The following is a 12,829-nucleotide window of genomic DNA, read 5'->3' as shown; positions in this document are numbered from 1 at the left end:
AAATAGGACTACACTCATGCTCTATATAGCCCACTATGCAGTATGTGTGAAACCACCTCCCTCTATCAGGTCAAAACACTTATTTTCACCATTAGCTATAGGGTCCCACTGACCCTAATTCACTAACTTCTTTTTCTTTTTCTTTTTTCGTTATAATTCCTACGGCATTTTGTGGGTCCCATTATAAGGTATGTGTTATATGCAAACCGTCCATCTATTTGACAAGCTCGTATTAAGGCTTGAGACGAAAAATAAGACAGATCTAGCTATCACGTAGATCCATAGCTCAACTGGCAGACTGAGTGGAAATACCTCGTTTCAACACTTGAGGTCTTGGTATCGATCCTAAGAGCGGGGCAAGCATGAAAAAGAGCGGGGCAAACATAAAAATGAGCAAGGTAAGCATGAAATATGAGCGGGGCAAACTAGAAAAACAGCAGAGCAAACTGAAGTATGAGCGGGGCAAACTAAAAAAACAACGGGGCAACTAGAAAAGCGGTGGGGGAAACATGAAAAACAGCGGGGCAAACTAGAAAAACAACGGAGAAAACATGAAAAACAACGAGGGAAACTAGAAAATAAAAAAAACATGAAAAAAAAACAAAAACCGGGAAACATGAAAAACAACGAGGGAAACATGAAAAGTAGCGGGAAAAACTAAGGGGTAAACTAGAAAAACAATGGGAAAAACTGATAAAATGAAAACATGAAAAAGTGGAGGAAATATGAAAAACAACAGGGGAAACATAAAATAGCTGAGCTCATGTTTCCAACTCCTAAAAAATAAATCCTAAAACTAGCACTATCAAAATAATAGTCCAACACGAGCGTCTCTTTTCAAAATAATAACATCATTCTCAATAAATTCTTCTCCTAAAACCTAGGACCACAACTACCTACTTTATTGCTAATTAAGTTCTTAAAAAATTAAATTCTAAGCCTTATTTTTATGACTTGCCTAAGGCCCCCAAAAATGTTGAGCTGCACTTGTTTAGACCTGCATCACTTTCGTGCTCATACTCTAAAATGAGCTGGTAAAATGGACAACCACCTAACATGGATAAAGCACATCTATCATGATGGGCCCATAGAGTTTTTCATGTTTCTCCCGCTGTTTTTTATGTTTCCCCTGCTTTTTGCGGAATGCCTCTTTCTATCTTTCCGTTGTTTTTCTTATTTTTCATGTTTTTCATATTTTTCTCGTTGGCATGTCCCGCTGTTTTTCTTGTTTTCTCCGTTGTTTTTTATGTTTCCCCCGTTGATTTTTTCCACTGTTCTTCATGTTTCTCCCGCTATTTTTCATGTGTCCCCAGCTGTTTTTCAGTTTGCCCCATTGCTTTTCATGTTTCCCCGCTACTTTTCTAGTTTGCCCCAGTGTTTTTCTAGTTTGCCCCGCTCATACTTCAGTTTGCCCTGCTGTTTTTCTAGCTTGCCCCACTCATATTTCAATTTGCCCCGCCGTTTTTCTAATTTGCCCCACTGTTTTTCACGGAAATACCCCTCCTTTTCACAGAAACGGATTGGGTACTCCTCCTGCCACCCGCCAATGGCGGATCGTCGCCGGTCTGTGGGCCCCATCATGATGTATGATTTTCAACCATGCTGTCCATATATTTTTCCAGATCATTTTATGGTATGATACCACAAATGAGGTATATCCAAATCTCAACTATACCACATTACAGGAAACAGTGTTGAATGAGCGTCAACCATTAGAAACTCAGGTGGGGCCAACTGTGATGTTTGTGAAAAATCCTCCTCATCTGAGTTCATTCATAGGGTCGCAAAGACCTGATGAAGAGGAAAAACAAATTTCATAATGATACAAAACTTCTGTAATCCCTAAAAGGGTTTTAATGGTAGATGTTCAATTCCCCACTGCATTGGATTGGGCTTGGGTAGGATATATCGGGTCTGATCTCAAGCTTGGGCTATACAAACACCAACCCGATAAAACTTAGGTTGGGCTTGGGTTGAGGTCTCAAGTTATCCGACCTAACCCGAACTCGATCAATATATTAGTTACTTATAAATTATAATTGAGTGTGGATTGTTTGTGTAGAAGGTACACTAGTGATGTCGGGTCTCATTTGTCTATGTCATTTCCAAGGGATCACACCATGAGAAACAATGGGCATAATGATTTCCACCGTTGAAACCATAATGGGCCCAATAGTGATGTTTATTTGTTATCAAACCTATTCATAAGATCATACAGACATGGATTAATAGAAAAAACAATTACAAGCTTGATCCAAAACTTCTATAGCCCCTAAGAAATGATCAACAATAGAAGTTCAATTAAAAATTTCATTTCGTGTGGTCCATTTGAACATTGAATAAGTTTAGATTTATCGGCTTAAGCAATGAAAATATCTGTTAAGTTCGCCCCGCTAATTGTCTAGTTTGCCCCGTTGAATTTCATGTTTGCCCTGCTCAATTTCATGTTTGCCCCGCTGATTTCCTAGTTTGCCTCACTGATTTTATAGTTTACCCCGCTGATTTTCTAGTTTGCCCCGCTGATTTTCTAGTTTACCCTACTGATTTTCTAGTTTATCTCGCTGATTTCATAGTTTGCCCCGTTGATTTCATAATTTGCCCCGCTGATTTTCTAGTTTGCCCCGCTGATTTTCTAGTTTGCCTCGCTGATTTCATAGTTTGCCCCGCTGATTTCATAGTTTGCCCTGCTGATTTTCTAGTTTGCCCCGTTGATTTTTTTAGTTTGCCCTGCTGATTTTTTAGTTTCCTCCGCTCAATTTCATGCTTGCCCCTCTGAATTTCTAGTTTGCCCCCCTCAATTTCATGTACGACTGAAAGTTGGGCGGGTTCAACCCGACCAACCTGTGACCGACCCAACATTGGGTTAAACTCGGGCAGGATATATCAGGTCTAATCTCAAGCTTGGGCTATACAAACACCAAAATAAAACTTAGGTTGGGTTTGGGTTGAGGTCCCAGGTTGCCTGACCCAACCTGAACCCAATCAATATATTAGTTACTTATAAATTATAATTGAGTGTGGATTGTATGTGTAGAAGGTACACTAGTGATGTCGGGTCTCATTTGTCCACGTCATTTCCAAGGACTTAAGCTAATAAGATATATCGGATTTCTCTCTCCCAAATAGACATGTATACACTCGACCAACCTAATTAACCCGTCGAGCTCTCTTGGGTTGGGCTTGGGTTGAGAATTCCCAACTCAAGATTGGGTTGGGTTAGGTCAAGGTTTAGATATAGGAACCTTGGGTTGGGTTAGGGTTGAGCACCAACCCGAACCAACCGGCCCGACTTTCAACCCTAATTTCATGTTTGCCCTGCTCAATTTCATGTTTTACCCGCTAAATTTCTAGTTTTCCCCACTCAATTTCATGTTTGCTTCGCTCAATTTCATGTTTGCCCCGCTGAATTTCCAGTTTGACCGCGAAGTGATTGAAATTGACCACGAACTGAATGAAATGGATTTTCGACCATCGACCTAATGGAATCTTAGAAAATAACTAGGTTGCTTGGCTTAATTAGCTTCTCCTGCCCCGAAATCATATGTGGTACATTAAGTAAATCATTCTAGTTTAGGAGATATGCTTGTTAAATAAATAGACAAAGAAATGAATTGAAAGATAGCAAATATTTTTATACACTTATATATACATATTTACTTAATTATGTATTAGAGAAAAATGTAAGGGAGAAAAAGTTCCCCATGTAAAAAAAAAAAAAAAAAAAGTGGCACTGCCGCCGAACCTGCCGCCAAAACGGCGGTGGTGCCGCGGCCTTTCTGTGATGATTTTTTTTTTTTTTTACAACGTTACTTTTGTAGGTCCCATCATAAGGTCTGTGTTATATACAAACCGTCCATCTATTTGGGGAGCTCATATTAAAGCTTGAGACGAAAAATAAGATAGATCTAACTATCAAGTGGACCACACTGTAAAAAGCAGTGGGGAATTGAACGTCTACCATTGAAACCCTTTTAGGGGTTACAGAATTTTGGATCATTATGAAATTTGTTTTTCCTCTTCATAAAGACCTTTGTGGCCTTATGATGGAAAATAAATGTCATGGTGGGCCCTACAAAATTTTTAACGGTGAAAATCAAATTTCCCGCTGCTCTCTGTGGTGTGGTCCAGTTGATCTTTGGATATGATTTTCTTTTTTGGGATAATGCTCCGAAATGATCTCGAAATATGGATGAACGTTGTGGATATAATAAATACATGGCTGTGGGGCCATGTAACTTTGATATCTTTTGAGCCGTACAACTCTCGGTTGGAGGAGCGTCAGCGCTCGTCTTCGAAAGGAAGGTGGGGTTATTTTCCTCCTGAAATTCCGACTCCGTAAGAGGAGGTCGAACTGCGTATTCTAAGTTTGTATTGTTTCCAAAAAACCACTGGATAAAAGGTGGGGTCCACAGTGTAAATTTTTCAAAATGACATCACGAAATTGATTTGGCTAAAGCCACAGAATGATATCTCAAAATTGATGGATGGTGTGGATACAACGCATACATCATAGTAGTGGGGCCATACAAGTTCTTAACGTCGCTTCAGTAGCCGACTCGCTGATCAACCTGTCAGCATCCAATCCGCGTCAACGCAATGCGCTTCCGGTATTTACATGCACTTCGTCTGGCGTGAGATACACGAAGGCTTTCGCTGCACATGTGGCAACATGGAACACGTGTGAGAGATCCCTCACGTTCATCACCTGATGCCTACCATGAGCATGCTCTGACAAAAATTTCAGGTATGCCCATTCGTCAGGCTGGTGAGAAATATGTTGGCGGGCCCTGCTTTCAAAACCCGAGTATCCATCCTTGTTTATCAACCGTTGGTTTCTCAATTTCAAAAGAAGTCAGACTCCTTTCATGGACCACCTTCCCAGGGAACTTCTTCTATAAACAAACCCAACTCCCATTAGCTGTGAGATGTTGCTTAGAAGCTCCTCTCTTCCTCTTCTCGGATCCTTCCTCTCCTCAATCTCAGACTCTCCCATCACCGTCGATCACAGCAGCAGCAGATCACACCCAACTCCTCACTATCTCAAGAAGATCTCCTTCCTCAATCACAGTCGGCCACCCAATTTTCATTCATTCTCTTGCAATTCCTCTGCCATGTCTCACTCCCTTACCGGAATCCCCGAATCCGTTCAAGAACACGGCGATGTGGTTCCGAGCGGCTTCAGACGGGTCCAATCGGATGGGAAATTAGAAGGCCTCACCACCAACGTCACCGGCGAATTCCATAATTCAAACCCGCAGAGGTACCTGCGACAACCCAATTCACCGTTGGTATCGATTCCGTCGTTTTCGGTGTATAATTCAAGAGATGTTGTGGAAGAGGTGAAGGAGGGAGTTGGTGGGGAAGACGGGTTGGAGCGGTCGATTACAATCGGAGAGAGTATTGGTTCGCCAGGCGGAGATTTCAGCTTCTCTGATGGGAAAACCATCAGCTTTGCTGAGGGAATTGAAGAAATTGAAGAGAACGATGAAGGGATGGAGAGACTACCTCTCTTTCTTGCAAGAGGGCTTGCAATTGATGTGGGTGGTTCCGCTACAACGGATGGCGCTGCAAGTGCTTTTCCAATCGAAGATTTGAGTGGCGGCGGAGATGAGTCTGACATCGACAATTACTACAGAAGGATGATAGAAGAAGATCCATGCAATCCTCTGTACTTGAGGAACTATGCTCAATTCCTGTTTCAGGTGAGCTCCGCCCATCTAACCCCTTTTCTTTTTAATTAGTTTTCTGCATTAGGGTGTGTTTGGTTGCACCAAATATCATGATATTTGGTGCAACCAAACACGCCCTTATCAAACTCATTATTAGATTCTGTAAATTTGGTTTTTTCCTCGGGAAAATCGTTTTTTGAATTAAAATTGGGAGATTGAATCATAAAAACACATGTGAAATGCAATCAAACGCAGGTTTTTATATCATGGGTCCACTGAATTTTGATCTCGATGCCTGGTTGGGGCGTCCTAACCTTTCAGTGACTCAACTCGAAACTCAGCGCCGAGTCTGCTAGATTTCAAGCTGAGTCACTAGAAAACTCGCTTGCAAGCGTGGCTTGGTCTCATTTCCAAAAGACTTCTAAAGTCAGTTCACTGAGTTGGTCGGCTCGGCTCGGCTAGAATGCAACTTTGCTTGCTTGGTGAAAAGCAAAAAGACACTTTGAGTTTCAAACTCCTGGCCTCAACCAAGAAATCGCTGCGAATCGCGAACCGTTCATTTGTTCATTTCAGCCATTTAATACATTTGAACATGGCTACCTTTCCTCATGAATCCTGACAATCTTGTTAGAGTAAATGTGGAATAATGGATCATCTATCCATCAATTATGGAGATTATAAACTAAATAATTGAATCTTAGATTCGTACCTGATGGGCATTAAATTGCTTAGATATTGGATTGATTAACTTAGCCTTCTGTACATGGCCTTCCACACCTCACACCCTTTCTGAAAACATTTTCAATGAAACTTGAGTTTTCGCTCCTGTAGGTTTGAGGACCAAGACATAAATTTATAGAAGAGGGCACTGGAGTAGATCAACCCATCACAACTACTCCTTCAAATCTTACAAATCTAACATTTTGAGTCCTTGATAGAGTGGAATGGTAGAACAGGTTTTGTGTAGCCGGCCCCAATTAGTCGAAATAAGGCTTAGATGATGGTGACGACAACAACTATATCTCTCTATAACTCTTTCCACCACAATGGAGGTAGATAGAAAATTGTCCAATCTACTAGTTTTGGGATCCCTATCGACCTAACGAAGACTGCTGCTTTTGCCTAGCACTGCTGAACTCCCACTCCCTTGTATTTTGATTGGCTATTTGCTGAACACTATCTGTTCTCTACCTCTATTCCAACTTGTTTTTTTCCTCAAGACGGATTGGTTAGTCTCATATACCACTAGGGGCTCTTTAGGGGTCCTTAAGAAGGGGAGCCCTAAAAGGTACCAATTCAAGTTTTAACGGGTCGCTTGAGTCTTTAAGCCAAATGGCTCTACAAGAGATTGAGTTGAGTCTTTGGGTTTTTGAATTATGGTTGAGCACGAAAGAAGATTTTTAGTTAGAACAAGCTGAAAACTAGACCCATGCACATTATATGTAGGAACTGCGATATGCAAGAAGAACCCAACACAAAATTAAAATGGGATATCGATGGGCGATATTGTAACCTTAGGCCTAGTTCATCTTTGGGCAGTGACCAACTTATTCTGTTCGTAAAGGATGAGAGAGGCCGAAATTTGTGGCTCCAAAAATCACAACCCTCAAGTGAGGCTTTCTGCATACCACTCATCCACAGTGGGTCCTATTGAATAGTCTGGATTTTGTACATGTGTGCTTTGCTTTCATCAGTAATAATGTAAATTCCGGGTTCCATTGACAGTCCAAGGGCGACTTAGAGAGAGCTGAGGACTACTACTCACGTGCCATACTTGCAGAACCTGGAGACGGTGGGATCTTGTCAGAGTATGCTCAGCTAATTTGGGAGCGTCATCACGACCATCAAAGAGCTTTGAGCTACTTCGAACAGGCCATTCAAGCTGCTTCCGACAATAGGTATGTCTCCCAAATCATTATATGTTCTATATATCCTTCTCTTTGGATAGTCAATCCAAAATGTAGATGCCGAATCCCTATAAAATCTTACGATAATCCCATTGTTTGGTTTGGAATGTGTTTTTCCAAGGAAATGACGCAAATGCCAAGACCTAACTCTCATGACCTTGGAAATCAAATGCCACAGTTATTTCTTCTACACAAACAGCGCAAACTCGATTTCCATGGAAATTCAACTCATTTCCAAAGTATTCTCTCAATCCAAACACTACCAGTGGCCTTATTATGCATCAAAATTTAATTTATAAACTCACCCACATCCAACCCAGACGATCACTGGACTACCTCTTCACAGGCCACAGATGTAGCTCAATCACCCAATTTTGGGAACCCATGGGCAATTGCCTAAGAGGCAGACTATCAGTTAACAGTTTGGATCAAATGGACAGTGTAGATGGAACAGGCGCGCATTCAATTGCATTATTGAGTTTAAGGATCTTTTGAGAAATTGAAATTTTCTTGTGTGCAGCCATGTTCTTGCGGCATATGCTAGTTTTCTTTGGCAAACAGAAGGCAGTGAAGAAGAAGAAGAAGAAGAAGGAAGCCAGTTTGTAGGTGTACCACTTTCACATGGTGCAATAGCTTCTGCGAGTGCTGCTTGATCATGGCTTCCATGGCTAACCTTTGACATGTACGGGTGGGAAGGTGGCATGTTAGTGTTTTTTTTTTTTGTTTTTTTTTTCTCCTCTCTCTCTCTCTCTCTGTTACAGCCTTACAGGGGATCTTTGTAATAACTATTGAATGCTAAGTCACTATCTATTTACATGTTTTTTCAATAAAGAGCTGTGAACTGATTCTTAGTACCTAAACCTACCATGCCAATATCCATGTGGGTCCCATGTGGTCCACCTGTGATCAACAAACTTCTTATCCACCATTGATTGCATGTGATTAAAATTAACAGTGATCCTTACAATTAAGAGCATACAAAATGGGTGGTTAAGGTAAGAGTTATTGCCATGCAGTTGCTTACTTTTTGTGCTATTGACAAATTAGTGCCTGCTTTTAGAATATTTCCATGTCAGATGCTATTTAGCAAACTGAAAAATAAGGTCTGAAAATTAATTTAAATTCTGAATTTTAATACGTAAATAAGTATTGAAAAATCTATTTGGTAATTTGTCTTAAAAAAGTGGTGAAAAAATTTTAATATTTAAAAATAAGCAATTTTTTCAAAAAACTCGTTTGGTAAACACAAATTACAAATGTCTGAAAATTGACAATTTATTATATTTACCCGTATTGTCTGAAAATTGGGCACATCTATGTCCATTCCAATAAAATGTTAATACTTTTCCCACCAAATAAAGCAAAGTAGATGAATGGTCTAGATCTTTAACGTTTGCCACGAATCAAGTAGATGACCCGTCCCAAGGATATGCATTGTATGTTCAAATTTTCAATTTCTACATGTGTGGCCTAGTTCCGAAGTTAAACCACATTTGTGAGACGGGCCACGTTATCAATGGACTCCATTGTAGATGGAGAAATAACTCAAATATCATATTGATTGGATCATTTTAATCCATTCAAATTGTCCCATTAATATACCCTAAACTAATTAGTTTTAGCCATCTATTTGATAACCCGAATTGAATTATTAGATTTGTAGATGACTTTGATTTTGAGGTTATGATTCATTTACAGTGAGTCCCAGAGCTTGGATGGTTTGAACAAGCATACAAAATGTAGTTCAGATTTTTTGTAGGCCAGATCTGAATTTATAATCATAATTGCTAGATTTGAAATTTGGTTGCCCATTAAGACAACACAATGCATTGATCCAAACCGTATATCAGATCTGATGCGCATTTCATGAGCCATCAAATCTGACAAATATTAATTGTTTGATCAATGGTCTTTAACATGGACGGTTCCTATTGTTAAAAATAAAATTTTAAAAAAATATAATTTAAAAGTGCAAGTAACAATTTGATCTATCTATTAGTTAGGGCCCATCATGGATGACTGATGATTCTAAAGAATCACTTTTTAAGGCCATTTCAACCAACTCATCGATGGCTTGGAAAGGAAATGTCCATAGAAAATAAGGTCAAATAATGGATGGATTGGATCATCCAATAAATGTGGTTTTGCATGGTAATTCATGAAATGGATTGGATTATCCACATAAGGTCCTGGGCCAAAAAATAAGAGGTAGCCTACCTTGATATTTATGTAAAATCCACGCTGTCCCACCGTTTTACCAACATGTTTTAGGGCATGAGCCCAAAAATGAGGCAGATCCAAATCTCAGGCGGACCACACCATAGGAAAATGTGGTAATTGAACACCGAGCATTAAAAACTCATTGGGGGCCACAAAAGTTTTGGATGAAGTTGATATTTGTGTTTTTTATTCTTCCAGATCTGTGTGACCTAATCAAAAGGTTGGATGGCAAATAAATATTATCATGGGCCATATGAAGTTTTTAATGGTGGGCATTCAATCACCACTTTTTTCCTGTACACCTGAGATATGGATTTAGTTCTTTCTTTTATCGTGCCCTAGAATGATCTTGAAAAACTGATGGACGGCTTGGATATATAGAACATACGGCCCCATAGTGAGGGCAACCCACGTGTTACCCGGAAACACCTAATTTGCTTCGTGACTCGGGATTGTGTAGAGCATAACACGGCACGGTGTGGGAAAGGCATGTGAGCCCCATCATGATGTGTGTGGTATATCCACACCGTCCATCCATTTTTTCAGATCATTATAGGTCATGTAACCAAAAATGAATTAGATCCAAAGCTCAAATGGACCACACCACAAAAAACAGTGGAGATCAAACACCTACCGTTGAAATTTTCGTTGGCCCACAAGTTTTGGATCAAGATAATATTTGTGTTTTCCGTTCATCTAGCTCCATGTAATCTATTCAAGGTTGGATGGCAAATAAACAGCTATGGACCTAGGAAGATTTCAACGGTAGACATCATTCTTCCCATTGTTTTTTTCTTTTTTTATTTTTTTCTGTGATCCACTTGTGCTTTGGATGTTTGATTTTTTTTTGGCTCATGCCTAAAATGATCTAGCAAAATGGATGGATGGTGTAGATATAACACGTGTATCCTGGCATTATACTCTTCACCTAATACATTTTTAGAGCATTTATAAATTATAAAAATCACTAAAAATGACAATTTTCAATAATAAGTATTTAAGTTTTAACAAACAGCTCGCAGCGCTCTAGCTACTGGATGTGGTGCTGGTGGAATCTATGGGCCCCACCATGACTATACATTTTATCTAAGCCATTCATCCATTTTTCTATCTCGTTTTAGGGCATGAGCCCAAAAATAAAGCACATACAAAGATCACGTAGGTTAGTGGGGATTGAACGCCTACCATTGAAAACTTCCTTGGGGGGGGGGGGGTTTTCAATTTTTCCAGGTCTGAGTGACCTAATCAACAGGTTGGATTGCAAATAAACATCATGGTGGGCCTCAAAAAGGTTTCAACGGTAGGCATTCAATCACCACTATTTCCAGTGGTATGGTCCACTTGAGATTTGGATCTTCCTCAATTTTTGGCTCATTGCTAAATTAATGATCCAAAATGGATGAACGTCATGGATGAAACACATAAATCATGGTGGTGCCGACAGAGCACCATCCGTGCTGCAGAGTCCTCAAGGACAGATTGCAACCAGCCTACTTTGGCAAGCCATCAAACTTTGTGGTAGCCCACCGTCATGTGTACGTGAAATATAACCTCGACCACCACTCAGACACCCCTACAGTAGGCCCAAAACCAAATTTCTTGCCACGTGATTGAAAAGAGTATGGGACAATGCTCATCCTCAAAACGGTTTCTATTCTTGTGGCCCACCTAAATCATGGTCGGGCCTTATTTTTTGCCGTTAAATCAATTTTAGTAAGCGACCTCATGGGTGGATTGTATTTTGTATAATCGTCACGGCCACTTAAAATCACTTTTCTTCTTTCCATTCCTTTTTTTGAAAACGTTTACCAGCTTATTAGGTACGCCCGGGCTCACCCAACATGGTGCTGTCGTGACTGTGGGGGCCAACTTGATGCATGTATTGTATATCCACACCTTCCATCCATTTTTCTGGTTCGTTTTATGCCATGATTTCTAAAAATGAAGCAAATCCATATCTCCGGTGGACCACACCACAGGAAAATTGATGATTTACCATTAAAAACTTATTGTGGGCGTTTCAATAAACAATACGGTGTGTATTAGGGGAGCCCTTGGGAGTTTTCAATGGTGGGCATTCAATCACCACTGCTTCGTATGTATGGTCCACGTGAGATTCGGATCTGCTTCAATTTTTTTTTCTGTCCCATGCCCTAAAATGAGCAGTTAAAAGGGGATGATAGACTGTGTATATACAATACAAACATTAAAGTCGGCCTTACTATTAGGCCCACTTTAGTGTATCCCACATCTACGCATTCTCTTCCATTTGGAAGGATGATTAGGGCATGAGCCCAAAAATGAAGCAGATCCAAATCTTAAGTGGACGCTAATATGAAAATAGACCAAAAGGTAAACACTGATTCGTTGATAGCGCACAAAGGTAGGTGGTTGTGACGACAATAGACCATCTGATGCTTGAGATTGAGGCGTATGTGAGATCCAAGGCCATTCATCATGTGGGTCCATTCAAAGAAAGCTTACATTCCAAACGTTGAGAAGACCAATGTGAAGGTTGAACATGGATCCATATCGTAGATTCTTCACCGCCCTTTTTTTCTTCTTGCAAGTGTCCTATTTGTTGAGTGGGCCACGCCATGTCCACTACAACGCATCTAAACAAAACAGTGGGACATGGAATTCTCGACTCTGAAGAGTTCAACCCAGGCTACAAACACAAGGGATATAAAACCCCATCGACTCAAGAGAAATGGTAGTGCACCCCTTACTTCAAAAAGATACATGCATTAAGGTGGGCCTAATAAAGTCGTAACAAATACAGTCGGATGATACGAACTGGACGGTCCAACAACATTAACTAGGTTAAACCTGCAAAACTATTTTTTAGGAACTGTTTGCTTTTGAGGTACAAGTAAACCGACGACCCATTTTTACCAGCCATTTTACCCTCCAAAGATATCCCAATATTTTAGGTTTGGAGACGACATTTTGGAAGATAGAAGAAAATGGGCCTTACCATATGACCACCTGTAAGGTAATCAGTCGTCACAAGACGTGATATTTTCGAGAGCA

At 40.2% G+C, this 12,829-nt stretch overlaps 1 protein-coding gene across 1 annotated transcript; it reads left to right on the top strand.

Annotated features, from left to right (window-relative positions):
• The first annotated feature begins 4,881 nt into the window (after nt 1-4,881).
• On the top strand, nt 4,882-8,308 carry LOC131245772 (uncharacterized). Its single transcript, XM_058245458.1, has 3 exons — nt 4,882-5,702; nt 7,395-7,567; nt 8,097-8,308. The coding sequence occupies exons 1-3, from the start codon at nt 4,926-4,928 to the stop codon at nt 8,227-8,229; spliced, it is 1,083 nt and encodes a 360-aa protein (XP_058101441.1). The 5' UTR covers nt 4,882-4,925; the 3' UTR covers nt 8,230-8,308.
• Nucleotides 8,309-12,829: the final 4,521 nt, after the last annotated feature.

The sequence above is a fragment of the Magnolia sinica genome, chromosome 5 (assembly GCF_029962835.1).
Source record: "Magnolia sinica isolate HGM2019 chromosome 5, MsV1, whole genome shotgun sequence".
Taxonomy (NCBI): Eukaryota; Viridiplantae; Streptophyta; class Magnoliopsida; order Magnoliales; family Magnoliaceae; genus Magnolia; species Magnolia sinica.
The sequence above is the reverse complement of the archived record's forward strand: the minus strand, read 5'-3'. Positions and strand labels throughout refer to the sequence as shown.

Excerpts from the sequence above, each read along its gene's own strand:
- LOC131245772 (XM_058245458.1), top strand. The coding sequence starts at position 4,926 with ATGTTGCTTAGAAGCTCCTCTCTTCCTCTTCTCGGATCCTTCCTCTCC. Across the intron at positions 5,703-7,394 it reads ATGCTCAATTCCTGTTTCAG|TCCAAGGGCGACTTAGAGAG; the intron begins GTGAGCTCCGCC and ends TTCCATTGACAG. Across the intron at positions 7,568-8,096 it reads CAAGCTGCTTCCGACAATAG|CCATGTTCTTGCGGCATATG; the intron begins GTATGTCTCCCA and ends TCTTGTGTGCAG.